General features: G+C 52.2%; 1 protein-coding gene across 2 annotated transcripts; it reads right to left on the bottom strand.

Annotated features, from left to right (window-relative positions):
* Nucleotides 1–295: 295 nt before the first annotated feature.
* Pacc1 (proton activated chloride channel 1) lies at nt 296–24269 on the bottom strand. Of its 2 annotated transcripts, XM_032915774.1 has the most exons (8): nt 24122–24269; nt 21910–22006; nt 10349–10558; nt 8714–8865; nt 4981–5123; nt 3190–3334; nt 1935–2042; nt 296–891 (listed from the first exon to the last, which is right to left on the bottom strand). In XM_032915774.1, exons 1-8 carry the CDS (start codon nt 24155–24157, stop codon nt 730–732), a joined length of 1053 nt encoding a protein of 350 aa, XP_032771665.1. In that variant the 5' UTR covers nt 24158–24269; the 3' UTR covers nt 296–729. The 2 variants fall into 2 exon arrangements, with proteins under 2 accessions (XP_032771665.1, XP_032771666.1); XM_032915775.1 differs by lacking the exons at nt 296–891; nt 3190–3334 and having other exon boundaries at nt 1931–2042.
* Nucleotides 24270–24716: the final 447 nt, after the last annotated feature.

Below are 24716 nucleotides of genomic sequence, written 5' to 3'. Positions count from 1 at the left end.
AGACTCACACTACCTTCAGGGTCTGCTGGTCACAGCATCCACGTCCGGTGTTGCTGCCTGCTGGTTTACTGGGTGGTCACACTCATCCCTTTTGTGCTAGCCCAACTTTATTTACCTGTTAATGAAATCAAGATACGCTAAGTAGGCGCCTACTGTGTACGTCTGTGCTAGCACTTCTAGCCCATCAGAAATAGTCACGGGTTTCTAGTAGCCTTTAAGGTCTCATGTAAAGCCGGGGGGGGGGGCGGTGTAGGCTCTTATTCCCAGCAATGGGAAGGCAGAGGCAAGCCTGGTCTACAGTGATTCCACTAGGGCTACATTTTATTAAAAAACAAAAATTCTGATCTAGTTCTTGTTAAGTAACAGTAGATGGTATAAAAGGAGTTTTGTATACAGAGCACATCAGTCCACTTAAAAGGAAAAAAATATCCTAAGGTAAAGAAGAAACCTTAACTTGGAGCTTAACTATTTAATGACCAAATAGGAGGAAGCCGACTTCCGCAAACCTCTCCAAGGCACTAGCAGCTCTGCAAATGTCCGTTAATAATTTAAGTACTTAAATAAGTTTCGGGTTATCCACTGGGTGTTTCCCTTTGGGCCCAGGACAGTGTCCTCCTGGGCCAGGGTTGAGCATCCAATGCGACAGGCCGTCCTTCCCTGCGAGGTCCTTTCAAGTGAGTACAGGATTGCTGGTGGCTCGGTTTGTCGGAGTGCTGGGGCACAGGCACTTCAGCTTATGTGGTTTGTCGCCTGGCCTCTCCGTTTAAGGTATCGTTTCCTGATTTTGATCATCCATTTCACACTTAGTTTGGCAAACTCTGCTGCTTTAAATAATGCCAGGAACGCCCCGCAGAGTAGGGCGATGGTGTTCCAAGGATTGGCCGTGATTATCTGGAACAAACAAAACCGGGGTGGTTGGTTGGCATCAACCTGACTCTCTGTCAGCATTTGGGAGCCAGCAGAGACACACATGCGTCTGCTCACTCAGACAATGTCCACGGCTGCTCAGGAGGGGACTGTGAGCCCCTCCACATAAGGGGGAAAAACTCCTTGTATAAGTCAGGCATTCATACTGAGCTTTCATTTTGTGGCTTAATCTAACAAGTGACTCAAATAAATTTCCCTAAAAGTATAGCCCAGCCACAAGACTGGTCCCTCTGCCTTCTCAGTTACCTCAGCCTACGCTGTCTCCCTCACACTCATCCTGGGGACTCTGCTGCAGGCCGATGCTCCTTCCTTCCCCTCGCTGGGATGTTCTCCTGGGATGTTCTCCTCTCCAGATTTAATCCCTCCAACTCAGCACTATCTCCATCCAACTCAGCCAAAACCCTTTTCCCTTCACCAAAGTCATCTATCCCACAGAGCTCTGTGACAGTTGTCACTGTCAGGTAGGTATGACTTAAAGGAACGGCTCGGCCCCCATTAAATACTCTCATCTCTATGCAGTGCTAATAGATGGACTCCAGGCCTTGTGCGTGCTAGACAAGCACTCTTCCTCGGAGTCTACTCCCTCTCCAAACTCAGGCGGAGTCCTTACATTTGCAGATTCCCCTGTGCGGTTTAAAGAAGGGAAACCCACTTGTAAGCCTGGGTAAGCCTGGGTCAGCGGGGTCTGAGACGGATGAGCCTGTGCTGTTTACATACAGTGGCCACGCCTCGGCCCGCATGATTCAAGGGCTCTACTTGGCCCAGAAGCCTCTCTTTGCAGGCACATCAGGTTCAAACTGGTTCCTTTCACCCTTTTCATCTTAGTAAGCCTCAAGCCTTCATCCCTCACACAAAGCCTGGTCAAACTTCAGGGTCATGGGTGACAGCAAAATATGTCTGTCTCAGACTCGGTCCTGGGACCTGAGCTTTGGAATCTCTTGCCTGTTGCCATGCTCATCCTGGGACATCTTGTGGTAATGGAGGAAGACCCTTCTAGCAGTACTTACATCCTGGACTTTCTGGATGAAGGGATCCTTCCATTCAAAGACCACAAAGAACAACTGAGTACTCTTCTCGGCTGCCGGCCTCTGGTCAATATAATTGACCACGCTGGTCTAGGTGCAGAACAGACAGGATTATCAATTCTTTACCACTTCTGGGCCCTCCCTTGCCTGGACCAGAGGAGTAAGAGCAGGTAGGACTCATGGCCCTTGGCTCTCCTAACAGCATCTTTTGGGGAGGGAAAGTCAAGCCTCATATATAAGACCTCTAAATAAAATAAGGTACAAGAGCCAGGACTTTACTGTGGCTGCCAGAGTTCTTTGGGAGAGAAAAGATCATAACACCCTGACAGTGTTTTGAACTGTCACCAAAATCTGCCATCGGGTGTCTAGACCCAAGCCATTTTCAATCTACTTCAGAGGACAAATTCAAAATATTTAAGAGCTAAGTAGCCTAACCCTTCATTCGAGTCTACGGGGACAAAGTGTAGCCCCCACTCCATACTAGGAGCTCTGTAAGCATTTAGTAGGCATCCATGATAAGATCACCAGTCAACTATAAAAGAAGTGGTGTTGCACAGTGGAGGGAGGCACAGGCCCGTCTGTGACCTTATGTGTGACCCTGACCACAGGAAGATGATGCTAAGATGTGTTGCAGGGCTGTCAGTCATCAGCATCTTACAATAGCATCTTGTGGTCTTGTTTCCAGGGGTAAAACCCTCTCTCTTGACTAGACCTAAGTGCCAGGGCTCATGTGCACAGGGAGAACGTAGTGGCTTCAGTGAAGCCTCCAGAGGGCTGCTTGTGATAAGACGGCACTCCCAAGGAAGCAAGCCAGATAGACCCCTTTACATCCCCGCAGTGGGTCTTCCACAGTTAAAAGTCCCCAGCCATCCTCTTGCCTTAACACCCATTATTTCCTTGCTCCTGGCCAAGGACCAAAAGCTTTCTGATCAGCTCCTCTTCTCGGCATCCTAGCAGGTCCTCACCCCGTCACTGTGCCTGGTCCCCCCTCATCTGCATCAGTTCTTGGCAGCAGTGGGAAATGTTCCCCACTTCTACAGCACAGAGATGGTGCTGTGGGCAAGAGTCGAGCTGCTCTAGACTGCTGCCAGCGTGTGACACCTTCACGTGGGCTACTAAAGTCCTCTCTCGTCCCAGGCCCCACTCAAAAGCCCCTTCCTCTCAGAAGTCTCCCTCCATCCCAGATTTAATTGTGGAAATCATCACATGTGCTGAGGAAACAAAACGCAGTTGCTACCTCTTGCCGGAACTCAACAGCTTCTCGCCCATCCTCTTCTTTGGTCTTCACCAGTGACATCTTGACCCAGGTGCGGAAGCCTCCGGAGAACTTCCAGCTGGAGTAGGCACTCTCACAGGCCTGCATGAAGCCCGCCTTGTCCGGGCTTGGCGGAGAGAGAGAAGGAAGGTCCAGGTTAATCCGGGCCCGCCCAACAGCTGGAGTCCAATATGGCCAGAGCAAACTCTAGTCTGGTCTCAAGCTGATTTTGTTTCCGGTACAAAAGAAGTCTGTCCGAGTATCCCTCAAATCTAGCTGCCTTACCCAGTTTGTTAGTTGGCATCAAAAGCAGTGCCTGGACCACCTATACCTCCATTTAGTTTCCAAACAGTTCTACCGGTAGGAGGGCAGCATGATTCCTGTCCCCAACCCCACCTCCACGATGGTGCACACTCCTCCCCTTTCCAGCTCAGTCATCCACCCTTAGGTTTTCCAAAGCTCCCTGAAGTATGGCTTGCTGCACTCCTCAGTGAGCTCTGCCTCCCTCTGAAAGCCAAGCCATGGGAAGAGCATCCCATGGGCACTGTGCACATAACAGAAGCAAAGCCCGGTGAGCAACCACAGACGCAGTGCAGAGCCTGGCAGCGTGGTGCATGCCCGTCAGCTCAGCCACCAGCCACCGGGAGGCTGAGGCAGGAGGATTCTGGGTTTTGGGACAGCTTGGGCTACAGAGTAATACTGGGCCTCAGAAACAGTGCTTGCCCCTAAAAGGGACAGCTATAACACGCCCCACCTGAAGGATCAGGGAACTCAGAACACTAAAGAAGAGAGGACAGGAGGAATGTAAGAACCAGAAGATGCAACAAGGCATCTCGGGACGTGGCAGCCATCGACCTCACTGCACAAGGCTGGGCCTGCCAACACTCCATCCTGGGGGATCATTAGCAGCTAGTTATTGGTTGCTGGGAGAGAAGCTATCATTTCTTTCGGCAGTGTAGCCACTGTAGTACCACCCACACTCATGTAGGCAACTCTAATTAAACAGTAGTGCACACGGAAAAAGACACGAAGGTAGGTAGGGGGTTCATTGGGAAGAATGGGTTTCTGTGGGGTCCGGTGGGGACGAGGGGAGGATGGGAGAGAAAATGACTGAAATGCACTATATACACACGTGGAACTGTCAAAGAATAAGGACAAAAGCAACAGTGCCTGGCTGAGGACCCTTACTAAGGCAGCTCAGGGCGACAGACAGGGGTCTGACGGCTTCCGGGAGGGAGACAAGACAGGTGGGAGACAACACAAGCAAGGAAGGTGCTGGCTAGGAGGTCTGGGGTGGGAAGGACTGCAGAGGCAGTTGTAACTCGCTGTTCAGGGGACTGTCACCTCACTGCCACCGTGATGTATCTTCCTACATTATAAAAGTGGAGCCTGAAGCTCAGCAGGACCAGGCAGGGACAGACAGAAATATTCCTATCCCCGGAGACGGCACTGCAATGTTCCCCAGTGTTTGACACCAACAGGGACGGTCTCAGGCGGGGCCCTGCAGGCAAGAGAGCTCACGGATCCTACGGAAGGCAGTTCCCTCTGCTCCTCAGAAGCCCAGGCCAACCAAGAACCCTCTCTAGGACAGCATGCATGCGGAGAGCAAGCAACTCTATCCACATCTGCTGAACTGCAGGCAGTGTAATGGGCTACCAGGTTCTTAGGATGGCCCCTGTTCTGGACCAGCTCTGTTCCCCCTCCTCCTCCCTTCACCCCCACATTTCCAGCATGGCAGGAGACATTGAGAACCCATGAACTCTCCACAGCCACCTTTGCATGAACTCCCGGAAAGAGGAGAAGAGGAGATAGTCAATGGCACTGAAGTCCTCGTCGCTCTGGTTCAGGCGGAACTGGAGGAACACCAGCTCCCGCTTCTTCACTTCCTGGGGCCCCTGGACAATCAGGGCTGACTGCTGCAGGGAGACAAAAGCCAGAGCCTTAATGCTCGGAGCTGCCCCCAACCCTCGCACAGAGGCCCACAGAGACTTCAGCCACAAGCACTGCCGGGCAAACACACAGCAGGTCACCCAGCAGCCTCCAGGGACACAAGCTGGCCAGGGACGCAAGGACGTCCCAGCATAGCACCTGGAGCCCAGCTGAGTGTGAGATGCTCTCTCTTCACAGGCTGTGCACACAACAGAATGTCTGAGTAAGGGTGTCTGCTTCTGCCTGCTATGTGTTGGTGTCTGGCCTCAGTGTCCCAGTTAACCTTGTCCTAATGCCTATCACATGGGAGTTTCCAAGTCAGAACAGCGAATGACGCTTGTCTATCTCGTATGCCTTCTAGGTTGGCTTGCTAAGGTATGCCAACACTCCAGCATTCCCCAGTATATCCCTGTCATGATTCTAACGTTTTGTGGGTTTGTTTTTTATTTTTAAGATCTATTTTAAGTATATAAGTACACTGTAGCTGTCTTCAGACACACCAGAAGAGGGCATCGGATCCCATGACAGATGGTTGTGAGCCACATGTTGTTGCTGGGAATTGAACTCAGGACCTCTGGAAAGGCAGTCAGTGTTCTTAACCTCTTAACTGCTGAGCCATCTCTCCATCACCCCCTGTTGTGAATTTACATCTTACATGTACATAGTGCATAGGCCCAGCTTTAGTTTTGAATGTGGCATCCTCGCCAACCAGCTCCCAGCCCTGCTCCTGGCCTGAATGCAGCCCAGGAAGCAGTGCACTGCTCTGCCCCTTAGCCAGGACTGCAGCCCACAGGTGGCAGCACCTGCTCTGGAAGGGGACTCCAGCCTGGGCCAGTCCCTCCCACGTTATTCTTCCAATGTCCTGTTTCGGTAAGTGCGCTTTGCTCTTCTAAATGTGCTTTAAAACTAGCTTGTAATTGCTCAACTGAACACACTGTGATGTTTCACTGAGACAGAACTGACCGGATGGAGTAACACAAGGAACAACACTGCTGGGCAGTCCCATGATGCAGCGGTGCCCATGTGAGCCTGCCTGCCTCAGGAAGGGTGCTGGCACACAGGAACTAAGCCTGACCCGATAAGCACACTTTGTCAGGTGAGTGTGTCAGGAGCTAGAGAAGCCCCAGAGACAGCGTGAGCTTCACCTGTGGGTGGTGGAAGAACCAGGCAGTGAGGAAACAGACTGGAAAGGTGGTGGCCCTGGCTGTACAAAAGGAAATCATCGGCTGCAGGCAGGCCACACGAAATCCAAAGCACAAGGAACCAGGAAAGCAACATAAGCCTGAAGACTAGGCAATGTGACCTAACAAGACCCTCAATGGGGGTCGCTGTCACAGGACTCGGCCAGCCAGAGCCTGCACATTAACAGATCACAGCAAAGGGTTGTGGGAAGGGCAGGGTGAGAACAGGCCACCTCAGCCCCAGTCCCCAGATGACTCAAGCTAGAAGCACACTGCAAAAAATGCTGGTGCAGATCCCAGGGAGGGCAGCTTCCTAAATCTGTAGGATGTGGCTGTCAAGGCTTCCGGGAGTGCAGATTAGCCGGTGGTGAGGCCCAGGCAATCAGCGCTTCTCAGAGAGCCGCAGGGAGGACTGCCTGCATGCTATAGCAGATGGTCCTGCAGGCCCTGTGTAGCCATCACCAGGGATTGTAAGCAGCTGTGAACACTCCAGCTATCCCTGCCACATGGACACTCCAGTGCCTGAACCTTACTCTTGTTTCTCTCTGTGATGCCCAGGTTGAACTCCTGGGCTCCAGCAAGGTCCTCGTGCAGCTGTGATGATCCAACCCCAGGCCTGTCTCCATACTGGCACAGAGGGCCTTCCCTCAGCCTGTGCAGCGGCTGCTCTGGGGCCTGGTACCTTACCAGGCAGCTCTGCAACCAGGAGGGACCAAGTCCTTGAGTCACGTCAGTCAGCCCTGTTCCAAACTCAGTCACACTGAACTGGGGGCTAGAAGCTGGCACCGCCCAACAGTCCTGCCCTGGGTTATGAGCTTCCTTCTCTGACTAGCGCCTCTGGCCTTCTGGTCTACCTGTGCGGGCTCAGTGCACGGGGCTGTCCTCATGTCCTATCCTACCCTGTTTTGCAAGGAGTAGAAATCACTTCATCAGGCTTTGAGAGATCTGAAGGATCAACCAGAGCCTTGGTGCAGTTCCTTCTTTCACTGACGGTGGGCAAGGCTGCCCATAGCATGACATTGCTGTCCTTGGCTCCTGTCCTTAGCCACAGCTCACATTCCCCTCTACGTCCTTCTAAGCCACCGCCACCATCACTTTGCCCAGAGGCATGGGGGCACAGTGTTGGCCCTCTCTACCGCAGTCAGTCACATCAGTGCCCCTGTTCTGTGGCTATGAAGGGACATCACGATGGAGACAATAAAAGAGAGCATTTCGTTGGGTCTGGCTTACAGGTTCGGAGGGTTAGTACATTATCACCGTGGCCGGGAGCATGGCAGCACACAGGCAGGAGGACATGGTGCTGGAGAAATAGCTGAGAGCTTACATCCTTATCTACAGGCGGTGGGGGTGGAGGATGGAGAGAGAGAGAGAGAGCACACAAGTAAGCCTGTTGTGCTGGCTGGTTTTGTGTGTCAACTTGACACAAGCTGGAGTTACCACAGAATAAGTAGCCTCCCTTGAGGAAATGCCTTCATGAGTCCCAACTGTAAGGCATTTACTCAATTAGTGATGGGGCAGGGGGGGGCGCTATTGTGGGTGGTGCCATCCCTGGGCTGGTGGTCTTGGGTTCTATAAGAGAGTAAGCCGAGCAAGCCAGGGGAAGCAAGCCAGTAAGCAACATCCCTCCGTGGCCTCTGCATCAGCTCCTGCTTCCTGACCTGCTTGAGTTCCAGTCCTGACTTCCTTTGGTGATGAACAGCAATGTGGAAGTATAAGCTGAATAAACCCTTTCCTCCCCAACTTGCTTCTTGGTCATGTTTTGTTCAGGAATAGAGACCCTAAGACACCTGGCAAGGGATTTTGAAACCTCAAAGACTACCCCCCAGTGACACACTTCCTCCAACAAGGCCACACCTCCTAATCCTTCCCAACTGGTTCCTCTAACTGGGCACCAAGCATTGGGGGATGGGGGTGGGAGGATTCTCACTCAAACCACCATAATCAGCAATGCCCTGGGCACAGCAAGTGTCTGTGTTGATGGGGAGCTCCCATATGACCCCTTCAGTCCCTCTTAAAGGAGGGAAAAAGCCAAGGCACAACAATGCAAGGCCATCTCCCTGCCCAAGGACCCTCAGAGGTGCATTGAGCATGGTTTGTACTGTGCAGTGTGGCTGTCAACAATCTTTACCACCCGACCGATCGGTGCACCATCTTCACGATGGCAAATTTCTCAAAGAATGGATTCCTAGGCAGTTCCTGGAAAGTGACATGTTCAGTGACAGACAACAGCAGGCAGACTACCTTCAGCCCCGCTACCCTCCCATCTCAGGGCAAGAAGCCCCAGTAACACACACCGCCCCTCTCATCTGCGAAGGAGCCCATGCCAACAGGCTACAGGGGAAAAGGCTGGAACCTTAGGGCGTGTGGCGAACAGAATCCAGGGACGCAGGCATTACCATGGTGTGATTGGAGAAGGGGTGGGTGTAATTGATTCTCTGAGTGGTGCAGTTCCTGTCTCCAGGCTGGCCAGGGCTGACAAGAGGTGGGATGACCTCATAGTGGTGCTTACAGCTGAGCAGCTGAGCCTGACCGGGGTATAAGGCAATCCCTGGAACAAACAGAAATTGACAAGTGTCAACAGTGACAGTCCCAAGCCCCCAACAGAACTGTACCCCTACCTCCTTGGGAAAGTACTAAGGTGGCAGCAGAAACAGGGGTGGGGCAAGGCAGAGCCCTATCCCAGTGGAGGGCACTCACCACCTCAGTCATTCCACACCCTGCCCAGGGAATGTGGCTTCCAGGGCTCATAATACTCCCACCAGAGCACCTCCCTCACAGCACTCTGCTGCCTCCCAGGCCCTGTCTGCTTGGTACTGCAAATGCCCAGGGCTGTGATTTCCCAGGGCTCATTAGTTATCCTCTGCTGGGAGATCTAGAATCACACGGCCCATAGAGCGTCGTTCTGCGTGCCCTTGGCTCAGGCTCCCGGGAGACACTGATGACAGCACAGGCATCGAGGAGGAGCTCAGGGATGAGAGCAAACACCGCACTAAGAGCCCACAAAGAGGCAGAAGCAGACACAGCAAAGCCACAGAGGAAGAAAGAGAATCAGGCCTGGCTGTAGGGCGATTGTCTGGGGGCTCCTGGCAGGGAAACTCCCAACTCCTGCTCCAGCCTGTGTGCGGATGCCCTGTGTGTCAGGATCAGAGCGGGTGGCACGCTCATCATGGGCAAGCCTGAGCCACATTCCGTCTCCAGTGCCAGCTAGATCACCCACTCTGGTAGACAACAAGGATCAGTCACTCCCAACATGCAGAGAAAGGTGTAGGGGCAGCCTGGAGTCCCTCTGGGCTAGGCCCCGCCTGGATGGCTGCTCACCTGCCTCTACACCCCATGGCCTTCCTGTGCCGCGCTCCGGCCCTGCCTCTCACGCCTGTGGTACTTTGAACTACAACAGCCCCGCAGGCTCTGTGTCCTACACTTGGTCCCCAGGTGCTGGAGCGGTCTGGGAAGGACTAAGAAGTGTGGCCTTGTTGGAGAAAGTGTGCCACCCGAGGGGCAGGCCTGAGGTTTCAGGAGGCTGATGTCCTTCTCAGTGTGCTTTCTGCTTCTTGTCCTCCACTCCTGTCCTTCCTGCCAGCCTGCCTTCGTGCTCCACCACCACGGACTCTACCCCTCGGAAACTACAAACCGACTAAAACCTTTCTTTTATAAGTCGCCTTGCTCACGGCGCTTTGTCACAGCAACAGAAAGAAACGAACACACTACCCTTCATCCCTGGCCTCCAGCTCTAGCCAGAGCTCTCTCCTCTCTACAAAGAGGACACCGCCTCCTCACACACACCCTGGTCCCTGCTGCTCCTCCCAGAATTACTTGCTGCCCACCTCAGGCCTAAGAAAGCCTGTCTCCAATGCCCACCCAGGGCTCCTGGACCCCAGGGCCTGGCGCTGGCTCTCAGATGCCTGCCTACCGCTAAACCGCCCTGCTCTAGTCCTGCCTGTGCTGACAGTGTTGGCTTGGGGAGGCAAGACAGCGCCTGCTGACAGAAACCCCCACGCTGGGGCACCGACGCCTGGCCCAGCAGGCCCTACCTGGAGCATCGTAGCGATCCACCTCCTTGTAAGACACAGACATGACAGGGTGCTTGAGCTTTTCTCGGAAGTCCGTGATGGTCTGGTAGACCAGGAAGACGGCCACTGCCATGAGCAGCAGGTAGATGAGAATGAGGAGGACCGAGAAGACATTCTTCAGGCAGGCCTTGCTGAAGCGGATGCTGCTAGATGCAGACTCATTGTCCACACCTGCCAACAGGACACCAGGGTCACCAGAGCAGCTCTAAGCCCTCACCTACCTTATGGAGGGCACCTAGAAACATCAACTCCATCTCTCCCAGCCAAGGCCGCCAACATTACCAAGTTTACTGTCTGCAGGGACAGGATGCCTCAGTCCATCGGGTCCACGTGCTCCTCCTCCCCCACTCAACAACGTTCTTTCAATCCTGGAACTGCTCGAGTCTGCTACTCCTAGGCCTGTCCTGAAGAACTGCTCATTGCCAACTCTGCCCCGTTTTCATTCAACTCTTTTCCCAAGGAGACCTTCCCTGACGGCTAATATGACTGGGGGTCTCCTTGCCGAGTGCCCCGCTTGGCACCCTCTGCACCCAATACAGATGTCATATGAGCAGCAGTGGCCCGCCCCTGATGCTGCGCCTTGTATGACTGTGTTCCATCAGACCGTGAGCCATGGTAAGCCCCTCCTTACGTGGGTGGCTTCCTGCTGGGTATTTTGTCACAGGAAGGAGAGTCTGGCACGGGGCTGAGGAGGGGGTGTTGCAAATGAGGTCTTTAGGATGGGAGTTAGCGGAAGTGGCACCGGAACATGTGCGCAGAGCCCAGGTCATAAGGGCAGTGGGAAGGCGGCTTCCTCTAGGCTGAAGAGAGCTTTCCCTAGAGACCTTTCTGCAACAACTTGACCACAGACTTGTGGTGCCAGGTGTGGGAGGTGTTAAGGCGACCCAACATGGTGGTGCTTCCAGCAAGCTGAGCTCACCTTCCCAAGGTGCTCCTGCCCCAGCTCTAACCACAGTGACAAGAGGGAAAGTCCAGATGTGGCTGTGGCTAAGACCTGAACAGTGTACCTGAAATGAACGAAGGCCTCAAAGAACGGGCAAACACAGGCAGACAGTGCAGGCAACCTACCTCCGGAGAGAACGTCCCAACCCTAACCCTGGGACGCACGGATGTCTAACTTTTTGCCTGAGGGTTTATACCAACCCCCTAAATGATGTGGTTCAGAGTGAGAGAGTTCGGGGCTGAAAGTGAAGGGGGAAATCCTAAAAGCTGGCAAACCACAGAGAGGTGAGGTCAGCAATTCTGCAAATAATTGATGTGCCAGAATCACTGGCTGGAGTATGAAGGGAAACGGGCAACTCTAGCTGCCATTGTGAAAGGCAGGCAGGACCTCAGAGCTTCAGCCTGGCCACGCTGCCTGCCTGCTGAGACAAAACGTACTTCAGAAGACCTCGGCGGGGTCCAGAGCCCACACCGTGCCGACTGCTGATCGATCAGTCGGTGTTGGCTGTGACGGTGGTCTCCTCCCATCTGACGAGGGGACACAAACCTACTGTCAAAGTGAGCAGCATCTGCCAGTGGGCGGCCCAAATGTACGTGACCTGAGAAAAGACAGCACGGCCTGCTCGGCTGCTTCCCCAGTGGGTACTGCCAACCTCTGCTAACATCTAACTCCAGCTTCCCAGGCACAACACCAGCCGCTCTCCAGGAAGCATCCAGGCTGCCACTGGGGGAGGGGGGAAGGGGGAGATACCGAGCTTCTACCAGGTTCTCTGCCCCTCCCACATGCAGACAGCCACTGCTGGACTTCATCATGTAAGCCGGTCTAACAAATGGTCTTTGAATGCACGCACACACAGACATGTACACACATGCAATCTATTGGTTTTGCTCACTTAGAAGAACATGCCGAATACACCAGTGTTCAATCAAAAATTACTAGTCGCTCTTTCTCTTCCGGTCCCTGGCATTGCAGGGGCCTAGAGTTACCGTGAAGTCATGGCCAAGTCCAAGAACCGCACCACACACAACCAGTCCCGTAAATGGCACAGAAATGGCATCAAGAAACCCCAGTCACAAAGATACGAATCTCTTAAGGGGGTTGACCCCAAGTTCCTGAGGAACATGAGCTTTGCCAAGAAGCACAAGAAGAAAGGCTTGAAGGAGACACAAGCCAACAATGCAAAGGCAGTGAGTGCACACACAGAGGCCATCAAGCCCAAGATGCCAAAGAGCTCCAGCCGCAAGCTCAGCTGTCTGGCTTTTATCCCTCACCCAGGCTTGGGAAGAAGATTAGAAGCTACACAGACAAGGGTCGGAGGCTCTGCAAACCAAAGCCCAAGGTTCAAACCAAGGCAGAGGCCAAAGCTCCAGCTAAGGCCCAGGCTCCAGTTCCACCAGCCCAGGTGCCCAGGCCCCTGTGAAGGCCCCATAGAAAAGGCTCCTGCCAGTGTGAAGACAGACGGACTGCTGTGACAGACCTACCTACACACTATTTGTAGATGACCAGTGTCTATGCTGTTTTTACAAATGAACATGAGACAAGAAAAAAAAAAAAAAAAGACTAGTCACAGGCGCTGGAGAGATGGCTCAGCAGTTAAGAGCACTGGCTGCTCTTCCAAAGGTCCTGAGTTCAATTCCCAGCACCCACATGGTGACTCACAACCATCTGTAATGGGATCTGAAGCCCTCTTGTGGCATGCAGGTGTATGTGCAAATAGAGCCGTCAGATACATAGATAGATAGATAGATAGATAGATAGATAGATAGATAGATAGATAGATAGATAGATAGATAGATAAAATTTACTTGACGTGAGGGGCTGGAGAGAGGGCTCAGCAGACAAGAGCACTGACTGCTCTTCCAGAGGACCAGGTTCAATTCCCAATACCCCCAGTGTGGTTCACAATCCTCTGTAACTCCAGTTCCAGCGAATTTAACACCCTCTTCTGACCTCCATAGGCACTAGGCACACAAGTAGTTCACAGACATATACACAGGCAAAACTCATACATACAGAATAATAAAAGATCTTTTAACTACTACTAGACATGGAAAGATTTTTTTTAAAAAAAATGTGACTTTGGGCTGGCAAGATGGCTCAGCTCAGCAGGTAAATCCCACCAAGCTGAGAGTCTAATCCATCCCCAGAACCCAATGATGGACGGCAGGAACAACTTTGCAAAGTTTGCACGCACGCGCACGCACACACACGCACACGCGTGCACACACACTAAACCTTTAAAGAGAAGAGGAGAAGAGAATACAACATATTCACGGAACACCAAGCACCCAGATAATAATAATCAGATAAGCTGCATCGCTGGGCTACCGACCACTGGGCAGGCGTGGAGAGGGTGTGAGCCTGCTCCAAGCCACTGTTCCTCCCTCTCCATGTCGTCCCCACATATTTAATCTCTTCTAGTTAGAGCTGTGGCTCTATAGCCTCCATTTCTGACACTCTCGCTGTCAGACAGGGTTGGAAAGAGGTGCCTTCTGCTCTCCCCAACAGTAATGGCCCCCACTGAGTACTTGCTTGCTACCATACTCTGATGATCCTGGTCCACCAAAATCATCATTTCTTTCTACGTGAGACTTTGGGAGCTGTAAGCATCGGGGGTTCTCAAGTAGTAAGAAGCCCCAAACTCTGTATCAGCTCATACTCCCAACCTGTACGTTATACACCTACTCTCTCAGTCCAAAAACAAATGAATAGAGTACTTTCAAAATTCCCCTGGAGCCATAGGCTCAGACTGGCCAGACCTTCTCTGCTGCCCTCCTCTCTGTGCCCTAAACTTGTCAGAACAAGTGAAGGAAGCTATGGATGGGTACTGCGCTGCCCAGCTGAAACCAGGGCAGCACACAACAAACCCACTAACCGAGACGGACTTTCAAGAGAAGGCCAATTACTATGGAGGCTACCAGGTAAACGGTAGAAACATCTGGTCCACTGTGCACAAATCTTGACACCGGAACAAAACCAGATGAGAACTCGAGGTTACATGATCCTTCCAAAAGGATGTGCTTATTAGCGGGAGGTCCCAAAGAAACTCGCATATATAAACGCCTGGTAAAGGATTTTAAATGCGATTAAATACTTCAGTGAAATAGAAAGACAGGGAGAATGTGAATAAGAAACAGGGGGGCCGCGAGAGGACTAGCAGGAAAGGCGCAGGGCATGCTCATCCTAACGTTTTCAGAATACTTTGTCAGCTAGGGAAAAGATTCAGGGAGAGAAACAGGAAAGAAAACTTTCCTAATTTGGGGAAAATGGACATACTGTGTACGGAGGCTTTAGGAGCCCAAACAGACATGACCAGGAGAGAGCTACACCACAGCATGTGACAGTGCAGACATGACCAGGAGAGAGCTACAGCACAGCATGTGACAGTGCAGACATGACCAGGAGAGAGCTACACCACAGCATATGACAGTGCAGACATGACCAGGAGAGAGCTTCAGCACAGTATGTGACAGTGACGCTGCTGAAAGCACAAAGCTGTAAAATCTGCACACTGATGTGGAAAGTGACATTAAGGGCACCCCGATAGGCCAGCGGCAGACCCGTCAGTGGAACCCCTACAACCAAGAATATTACACACAGCAATGCGATCTATCTTTGGAGAGTGTAGGAGGAAGAAGGGCCTTCTAAGATAACAAACTGAAGGCATCCGTGTCCACACTGGCTTTACAGAAGTTGTTCAAGGCCACGCTGTTAGCCACTTGTTGCAACAGTGACAGCATCATCTAGGCAAATCATGTGCGGGAGGATTCTTTGGCTCACGCATCTCAGAGGTTGCAGTCTCCTGTGGTAGGGAGAACGCGACAGAGTGGAGCAGATCACCTCACAGTATCGGGAAGCGAGGCGACGCTGTGTCCTCCTTTCCTCTCTGCTCCATCTGGGCTACTGACAGCTATATCCAGAGTGGTTCTTCCTCTCTCACTCCTCTTCAGAGAATCACGTCGCGACACCCGAAAGGAGTACGCTACACTGGTGTTGGCACTTCTCAGAGCCAACCAACAGTCAAGATTTACCAACATAAAGCCATACAGTTACGAGAAAGGTAAGTCCCGCTGGGAGAGCAGAAACTCCAGAGGAGACAACTTTACCTCCACAGTGAGAAGCCACTGAACCACAGCAGCCAACAAGGGACAGAGCAAAGGATGCTGGGAACAGCAGGAAGAACCCCACAGGATGCTGGGAAGGAGTCATTGGCCTGTATGGGGACCTAAATGGACAGAACCAGAGGTACAGGCGGATTCAATGAGGGAGAGGACGCAGGAGCGCATGGCTGGGGCTGGAGAGAGGGCTCAGCAGTTAAGAGCTCTTGTGGCTCTGGCTGAGGGCCTGGTTTGATTCCCAGCACCCACATGGTGACTCCCAATCATCTGACTCGCGGGCACTCCTATGGTATACATTCACCCACATAAATAAATAAACCTTAAAGCCTTTTAAATATATGCATCATCGCCTAGAAGAAACTGACTTCACATGCAGAGACATACAAGCTTAAAAGCAAAAGAATGGAAAAGGACGTACTAAGCAAACGGAAACCTGAAACACGGGAACCATAAAGAGTAACCATATTTGCACTGGACAACGGAGACATCAAGACAAGAACTAAGAGAAGGTTGCCACACAGTGACCCAGAGATCAATTCACCCAGAAGATACACGACTATAAGTTTACCAAGTATCAATTCCACAAACAAACCCCACCACCCCTGACGGGGAAGAGGACGGGGAATGATCATAGTCTCAACACACGCCTTCATCATGGACAGAGCAGCCAGACCAAAGGTCAGCAGAGGTCAAACACACCATAGATAGCCCTTGACGTTGCAGACATCCCTTCCAACAGCTGAAGAATATTCTCAGTCTGCAGGCTCCTCAGTCACTGAACCGGCCTCTCCCCAGCTCAGGATGAGCGTCTGCACTGCACTCTGACTGCTTTTGGAATCACCTAAGAAACGAACTTCCAGACACTGAGGTCATTTCCAGAGCGGTCTAATTGAGGAGAAAGGATCCAGATTACATGTGGATGGCACCATTCATAGGCTGGGTTAGTTCACCCCGGTTCCATATGCACACACGTGTGCACACATTGACATATACATTCTCTCTCTCTCTCTGTCTCTCTCTCTCTCTCACACACACACACACACACACACACACACACACTGGACATATATCATCTCTCTCTCTCTCTCTCTCTCTCACACACACACACACACACACACACTGACATATACATCTCTCTCTCTCTCTCTCTCTCTCTCACACACACACACACACACACACACACTGACATATACATCTCTCTCTCTCTCTCTCTCTCTCTCACACACACACACACACACACACACACACACACTGGACATATACATCTCTCTCTCTCTCTCTCTCTCACACACACACACACACACACACACACACACTGGACATATACATCTCTCTCTCTCTCTCTCTCTCACACACACACACACACACACACACACACACACACACACACACACACACTCACACAGAAAAATGAAATTGACCTCTTTGCAGAAACTAGAACTAGATAACTTTATGTTAAAAGAAGATGCCCACAAACAAGTCCCTCAGGATCTCGCTCAGATGTGGCGTTAAAGAGTCAGCCTGAGAGTACACCAGTGGCCACTGACAGGCTGGGAAGGGCAGTGGGTGAGCAGAGGTATGTTTTTATTGGCATTATTACATGCATGTGTGGAACTACACAGAATACCACATGAGGCACAAGAAGCAAGGAAATGACTCCACAAAGGACACAGTAACTCTCCAGGAACTTAGCGGAAATGCAGGAGAAGGAATTCAAGTAGTGATCAAGGAAATGAAGTGAGAGGAAGCCGGCAGTTCCTCAATGAAACCAGAGAAGCAATGTGTTCTAAAAGGACAGACTCGGTTATTGAGAAATGAAAGATGAAGCTGTGGGGCACACCTTTAGTTCCAGCACTCGGAAGGCAGAGGCAGGGGGATCTCTTTTGAGTTTGAGACCAGCCTGTTTTACAGAGTGCATTCTAGGTCAGCTAGAACTGTATAATATAGGCCGGGACAGCCAGGACTACTCACAGAACAGTCTCAGGGGCAGAAGGAAAGGTGTGAGAGATGCCAATGAATCAAAAACAGGAATAAATGCAGCAGCAGGGGCTGCAGCAGCAGGGGCAGCAGGGGCAGCTGGGGCAGCTGGGGCAGCAGCAGCAGGGGCAGCAGGGGCAGCAGGGGACCAAAACAAGCAGAATGAGTTCTAAGACCTGAAGTCAGGTTTATGGAAATAAGGCAGGTGTGGATGAAGAGAAGAGAAACCTGAGGAAAACCGCCAAGGACAGATCTACACGGTGGGAATTACGGAGGAGGAGGGGATGGAGGAAGGCACAGAGGACAGGATTTAGTAAACCACAGCTAAAAACCACTGAGTAAGGTCTGAACAGGGACTCAAGTTCTATTTACTTCAAAGAACTTCCTCTCTCAAGAAAATGTAGGCAAGCTGTCGAGGCAGAGACAGAGAGACCTGGAGCCGGGAGTGGAGGGTCTAACCTGCCATCCCAGCACTGGGGAGAGGTTGAGGTAAGGAGTTACAAGTTCAAGGCCAACCTGGGTGCAGGGAGATCATATCTCAGGAAAAAAAAGGGATGGATAGATGGATAGAAGGATGGATGGACAGACAAAAAGAAGAGAGAAGAGAAAGGGGAGAAGAGAGAGGGAGGAAGAGACAGACAAACGGACAGGCAGACACCTGGAAGGCCAGAAAGGGACAGAATAGGATGGTGAACTCAGAATGCTGGGAGGAAGTGCCACGGCCGAGAACATCACCCTCAGTGACATGGCTTCTCAGAAATAAAGAAAATTTAAAAATCCTTCCATGTCAAAGGAAGCTGGAGGATTCTTCATCATTGGCCTGGTCTAATAAGAAACAGAAATGGAATTGTTTTAGCCAGAAACACAAGGGTAATGCACACAGGGTAACCCTCTGGGAGGGTGTACTGGCTGGTTCTGTGTGTCAATTTGACACAAGCTGGAGTTGTCACAGAGAACAGAGCCTCAGTTGAGGAAATGCCTCCATGAGACCCAGCTGTAAGGCATTTTCTCAACTAGTGATCAAGGGGGAGGACTCAGCCCATGATGGGTGGTGCCATCCCTGGGCTGGTGGTCTTGATTCTATAAGAGAGCAAGCTGAGCAAGCCAGGGGAAGCAAGCCAGTGAGTAACATCCCTCCATGGCCTCTGCATTAGCTCCTGCTTCCTGCCCTGTGTGAGTTCCAGTCCTGACTTCCTTGGGTGATGAACAGCAATGTGGAAGTGTAAGCTGAAAAACCCTTTCCTCCCTGACTTGCTTCTTGGTCATGATGTTTGTGCGGGAATAGGAACCCAGACTAAGATAGAGGGGTAAGCTCACAATTAAATTCAGAATACTCCATTATTGTGTCACAAAATGTCAACTTCCAAAACTTAAGACTTATTTTTGTGGATGTGTGCCACACTTGGTGGGGAAGGTACCTGCAGGGGCCAGAGGGGGGGTGCTGGGCCCCCCAGAGTTAGAGTTAGACTGTGAGCTGACCGACCCGAGTGCTTACAAACAAGCTCGGCTCCTCTGCAGATCTGAAATGGGAGAATAAAAGTCGGCCACAGTCAAGTGTGGTGGCCCAGTTCTGCAACTCAAGCAACCAGAAAGCTAACGGTCACGAGACCTCAAGGCCAGCCTGGATGGCAGAGCGTGACCCAGCTTCAAAAAGGGAGTTCCCAACAGCAAATATCTACATGAAAACAGGAGAAGCAGGGGCTGGAGACATGCTGGCACTTGTTCCAATCATGAGGGCCATCTTCCCCTTCATAACAAGGCCGGCCTGAGATACAGGAGAGCCTGCCTCAGGGAGGGGAGGGAGGGAGGGAGGGAGGAGGGAGGAGGGAGGGGAGGGGAGGGAGGAGGAGGAGGAAGAAGCAAGGAAGGAAGCCAGTCAGCCAGGAAGGAAAGAGAGAACTATTATGTGATCCAGCCGCACGCTAGTGTACCCAGAGAAGACGAAATCAACCCATCCGACAGTCAGCACCCCGTATTTACTGCAGCCATACTCACAGAAGCCGGGAAGGTGAACCAACATAAAGGTTCAGGAGGGGGTGGGGATCAGAGCTCAATCCCTAGGACTGTAATGTAAAAAAGCCACGTCTGGTGGGTCGTGTTTGTAATCCCGGAGCTGGGACAGGAGCTGGGACAGCCGAGACGGCATCTCTCTGGGGGACTCGCTGGCCGAGTCTTACCTACTCAGTGAGAGACAGGCCAGTGAGAGAAAGGTAGAGACAGGTGTGCCATGGATCCACAGTGGCCCCGCAGACCCAATTATGCAAACCAAGTCTAGACGCTCACAAGTTTAAAAATGACCACGCCAGGCAAGGCACCTCCTGGTGCTGAATCTAAATGGTTGGGAAGAGTCGTCAAAGAGTAAGGGGAAACTGGGCCGCTCTCATCTTGCAAACCGGGGTTTAGAGTAGATCGATTACAAGATGACAATCTAGAAGTCCATTGGCAGTCTGTCGGCTGCCCCTGTCCTGGAGTAAACACCAACTTGGAAGAAAACAACAGGGGAAGGCAGTCCATATTTATGCAGACTCCCCTCCAACGGAATCTCAGTGAGGGTAGGGTTACAAGTTCCAGATCACCCTCAGTGAGTTCAAGACCAGCCTGGGCTACATAAGCCCTTCTGTAAAAAGAAGCTTGAGTCTTCTTATCTGAGATGTGGCTGGACCTAAGAACTGAGGCTGGCCCAGAGAGACATCACATGAGCTCACTCACTCACACGACTCTAGAACAGCTGACCTCCTCGACGCAGGAGAGCAGTGGGTGCCAGGGAGGGGATCGTGAGAGAGAAGTCAAGGGCACTGACAGTAGACAGGAGCAGTGTGTCCCGAGGCCCTGCTGCAGTTAGCAGTTATGTGTCACATATTTCAAAACAACCTCAAGAGACTTTTTTACCACAAAGTGATAAGCGAATGAGATTATACACCAGTTTCTATGATGGGATCCTCACAGAATGTACGCATGTACGGAAATATCACAGTGAACCCCACAAATACGACAGTTATGTGTCGACTTAAAAGTAAGCCAGACCAGTAAGATGGCTTCATGGGCCGAGGCACTTGCAAACCCCATGGCCTGAGTTCAATTCCTGGAGCCCACACAGTAGAAGGAGATCTGAGTCCCACAGGTTGTCCCCCTGACCTCCATTTCATACAAAATAAAGATTTTTAAAAAGCCAGTCAGTAGGTGGAGTGGGGTCAGAGGGCCTAAGTCTGTCTCCATGCTTCGCCAAGCCTGAGTCTTCAGTCTGCATCTAGAGAGACACCACCCTGCAGAGTTCTTTTGAGAATTAGATGCAGCAATTGGGAGAGCCCTGGGAGAGCTGCCCTGCTGCTTCCGAGGTCTCCTCTAGGTAGTGGGCAGTGGGCAGTGGGCAGAATCACAGGACTTCCTGTCCCCCCAAGACAGAGGAACTAAAAGAGCAGAACACACTTCCCCAGCTTCCCCAAAGAGCTGGAACCAGTCTGGGACTCTGTCCATTTACTAAAGCACTCACTCAGCCACCCGCCCACCCCAGCTCCCCCAAAGAGCTGGAACCAGTAAGATGGCTTGGTGGGCAAAGACATTTGCAAAGCCCTGTAGTCCGAGTTCAATTCCAAGAACCCACACAGTGGAAGGAGATCTGATCCCCACAAGTTGTCCCCTGACCTCCACAATGCCCACCCCTCAACTCTTTCACACAAAATAAACGTGGATCCAAGTTCTGGTTCCCAGCATCCATGCATGTCAGGTGCTCACAGCCCCCTCAAGTCCAGCTCCAGGGAGTCCAATGCCACCTTCCAGCTTCCGTGAGCATCCTCATGTACAGGACATGCACCCACACAGACACACATATGGAAATAAAAAGAAAAAAGTCTTTTTAAAAATGGGGTTGAGGAGGGTTGGGGATTTAGCTCAGTGGTAGAGCGCTTGCCTAGCAAGCGCAAGGCCCTGGGTTCGGTCCCCAGCTCCGAAAAAAGAAAAAAGAAAAAAAGTGGGGTTGAGGATTCCAGAAACAGGAATAAAACAGCAAAGGCGGTACCCGCTGGGCAGATGGACATGTAGGACGCATACGCCCAGCTCAAGGAAGCCCGCTGAAGCGTGAGCCTGAGTAGAGCATGAAGCAGGGAACCAGCCTGGGTGAGCCCACCCACCAGGCAGCAGTGCTGGAGAGGCCTGCTGACACGAGCTTTTCTCCCACAGGGCTCCGAGACAAGATCAGCACATTAGAGACAGGCTGGCCAGCACCTCCTCAGGGAAAAAGAATGGCCTGGCTTCAGGAACTGGTTACAAACTATCAAGAATGCAGGCCTTGAAAAGGCACATCCTCCAGCTGGAGGCTGATTAAATATGGAGAGCTTTACAAGTGGGGCAGACCTTGAGACCCAATGCCAGGGTACAAGCGTGGAGGAGAGGAGATGTCCCTCCCTCGGCTGGCAAGGCGCCTGGACTGGGCCTCCAGCTGTAGCAAGCAGCACACAGCCAGTCTCCGGTACCCCAAACCCACTCACCTGGCACGACACCTGGACCTTGAACTTGGACCAGCTCCTTGTCCCGTTCATCCGCCTGCTCCGAGTTCTCAACCACCTGCTCCAACTCTTCACTGAGCTGAAGGGGAGAAAGCGTGAACAGTGTAGCTGGACCGGCCTTGCTTTTTCTCTAGGCTAAAAAAGCAGAAGCTGCCATCCACATAATTGTCACACATGCACAAAGGTCACATGACACAGGATGTGTGAGACCAATTCCACAGACTTCTCTCACAGCCGGACGCTGGCAAACTACAGTAAAGGATTTAGCTAGGCTGGCTCGCTGAGTTGTGAGGGAGACTCGTATTCCCAGCCTGTCCCCTCGCTTCTGGTGACCACCCTGGCATTCTCGGGGCTACCTCTAGCTGTGTCTGATGTCTAATCCCTTCCTACATTTTCAACAAGGGCCCCTGCAGTGTGCACCCCCTTGGTGGTGTACCTTTAAGGACACCAATGCTCAGTTCAGGGCCCAGCACAACCTTGTCATTGTGCAGTACACTCGAAGTGACTCTGTTCCCAGTTGCACACAGGACAAGCACTGGAGTTACCCTTCAACATCTCCCAGAGCCAGAGTCAGTTAATGAAACAGGAGTCACGCCACCTTGGTCTCATTCCAAAGCCCATGGTCCTAGCCACTTCCCAGAGGAAGAGGAAATGTGGCTTAGAGAAAAACCCAGAACAGCAAAACTGGTGTCAGAGCTCTGTGGGGACTAAAGAGCCCACAGATGTGGGTGCAAATGGCACAGCAGAAGGTGACAGATGGCCAGGTACCAGGCAAGTGCAACCTCAGCTCACGGCGTTCTTGCATGACCTGTCAGATGGGGCAAATTTTGCCGCTGAGAAAGCAAAGATCAGGTTAAGTGTCCCGTCCTTTTAGGAGGAAGGCAGGTGAAGTCAGTTTGGAGGGGTTCCGCCCAGGCTCTTGGGGAGATCACATCAAGTTAAAAGGTACCATCCCCCCACTCTGAGACAGGGTCTCATGTAATCCAGGCTAATTTCAAACTCACTATAGTGGAGAATGACCTCGAATTCCTGACCCTTCTGCCTCTACCTCCTAGTACTAAACTTACCTAGCACCAGTACTGATCTCAGCTACAAACACCCAGCCCTCAGAGATCTTTCACGTTTACTCTAGATGATTTGTTAAAAACAAACAAACAAACAAAACTCTAGAGAGACAGTGGTCCCAGGAAGACTGGAGATTCTCAGAAGCCGAGCCTGGCCAAGTCACCCCGTCCCAGGTACAGTGGCAATCCCCGTCCCTCCAATCCTCTTCCAGATACTCAGCAGCCATCACAGGCCTTTGCCTATCCCAGGACAAACTTCTCAGAATGCTCCTTTCTGGGACAGAACCTCAGCAAACACCTAACTCAGTCAGGTCCGCTCTCAAAACAACCCAGGCAAGAAAGAGAGTCTTCTTGGGACTTCAAAACAGACCTGAAAGCGAAGGGAGGCGGGGCCTCTCTAGAGACTTCTAACATTAAGCACCACTCCAGTGAGCACCTGAATCCACTTGTGGCCTTGCTCTGCGAACAGGACAGCAGCCTGCATTTCAATACATTATCTTATAAGCTCTGCTAAGCTGCGGTCCTCTGAAACTAGTACCCCAAAACTCCGCAGAAGCAAGAGCTGTCTGCATCCTGGTGACCCCAGGGCGCTGAGTTCAGAACGCTGCTAACTCGGTTGGAAGGAGTGAGTTTCCAGTGTGGCCAGGGCCTCCGTGGGTGGAGACGGCCATAGAGATGAGCTGTTGGTTTTGAGCTGCTCCGGTTGGACAAGGTCTAACGGTATGGGACGGCTGCACGGCCTCAATCAAACCTGGACAGTAGTGGCTGACGGCTAAGGATGCGGTGCCGCCGGAAGACACCTAGGCAGGGCAGGGCCAGGGCAGCCCCAAGCGAGAGGAGCAGAAGGGGCCCGGAGCCAGCGCGGCTCTGCTAGGGGAAGCCGGAGGCTCCGGCGACAGACAAAGGGCTGCGGGGGTCGTGGGGCCGTGGGGGCGGCGAGGAGCCGCTGAGAAGCGGCTAGCTACGCTCTTTCCCCACAGCCAGACGCCAGGATCCCTTATCATCTCCGCTGGCCCGCATCACGCAGCGACTCCACCTGCTGCAGAGCCCGCACAACACGGAGTGCCAATCATCCACCTGCGCAGGGGTCGCGGCGCCCTACCCGCCCTCCGCGTCCGCCCAGTCCGCACCTCCTGGTAGGATGTGGAGAGGTCTTGTCGGATCATGGCACTGGCCGGCTGCGGCTCACCAGGGACCGCGACGCTGCGGGAGGTACGAGCTCCGAGGTCTACCCGCTCTACTAAGCGAGTCCCGCTCTGGTCTACCGCCTAAGACCAGGCGTGGCGGCGCTCAACGCATGCGTAGATTATGCTGCCGCCGCGGGCGACGCTGGGAGTTGTAGTTCTGGGCGCCGGGAGAGGTGGAGAGAAGAACCAGCTTGGCTCAACCTCCTACTGGAGAGGCAAGCAGTAAGTAGTCTCGCACTTCCTCTCTTTGTTGCAGGCAGAAAAATGGAGTGCATGAGGGCAGCATGGTACAGGGGCCAGTCGGAGCACCCAGTAAGGGGAGAGGAAACTAGCCTTGCGATTTATAATGGCAATACATGTCCAAAGAGTACCAAGCTCTCCGTGCACTTACGACTTGATCCTTCAAGAAATCCTTCAACAGAAACATTTTTTTTCTCCCTTATTTTACAGATTAGTAAACTGAGGTAATGAGGATGACTTCTGTCAGTAAAGATAGGGAGAGAGTGGTGATCGAGAAGTTATTTCATCCAGGAAAAGA

This window comes from Rattus rattus, chromosome 10 (assembly GCF_011064425.1).
Source record: "Rattus rattus isolate New Zealand chromosome 10, Rrattus_CSIRO_v1, whole genome shotgun sequence".
Lineage (NCBI taxonomy): Eukaryota > Metazoa > Chordata > Mammalia > Rodentia > Muridae > Rattus > Rattus rattus.
This window is presented reverse-complemented; position numbering and strand designations above follow the sequence as displayed.

Excerpts from the sequence above, each read along its gene's own strand:
- Pacc1 (XM_032915774.1), bottom strand. The coding sequence starts at position 24,157 with ATGATCCGACAAGACCTCTCCACATCCTACCAGGAG. Across the intron at positions 8,866-10,348 it reads GGATCGCTACGATGCTCCAG|GGATTGCCTTATACCCCGGT; the intron begins GTAGGGCCTGCT and ends TGTTTGTTCCAG. Across the intron at positions 5,124-8,713 it reads CCTTCTCCAATCACACCATG|CAGTCAGCCCTGATTGTCCA; the intron begins GTAATGCCTGCG and ends GTCTCCCTGCAG.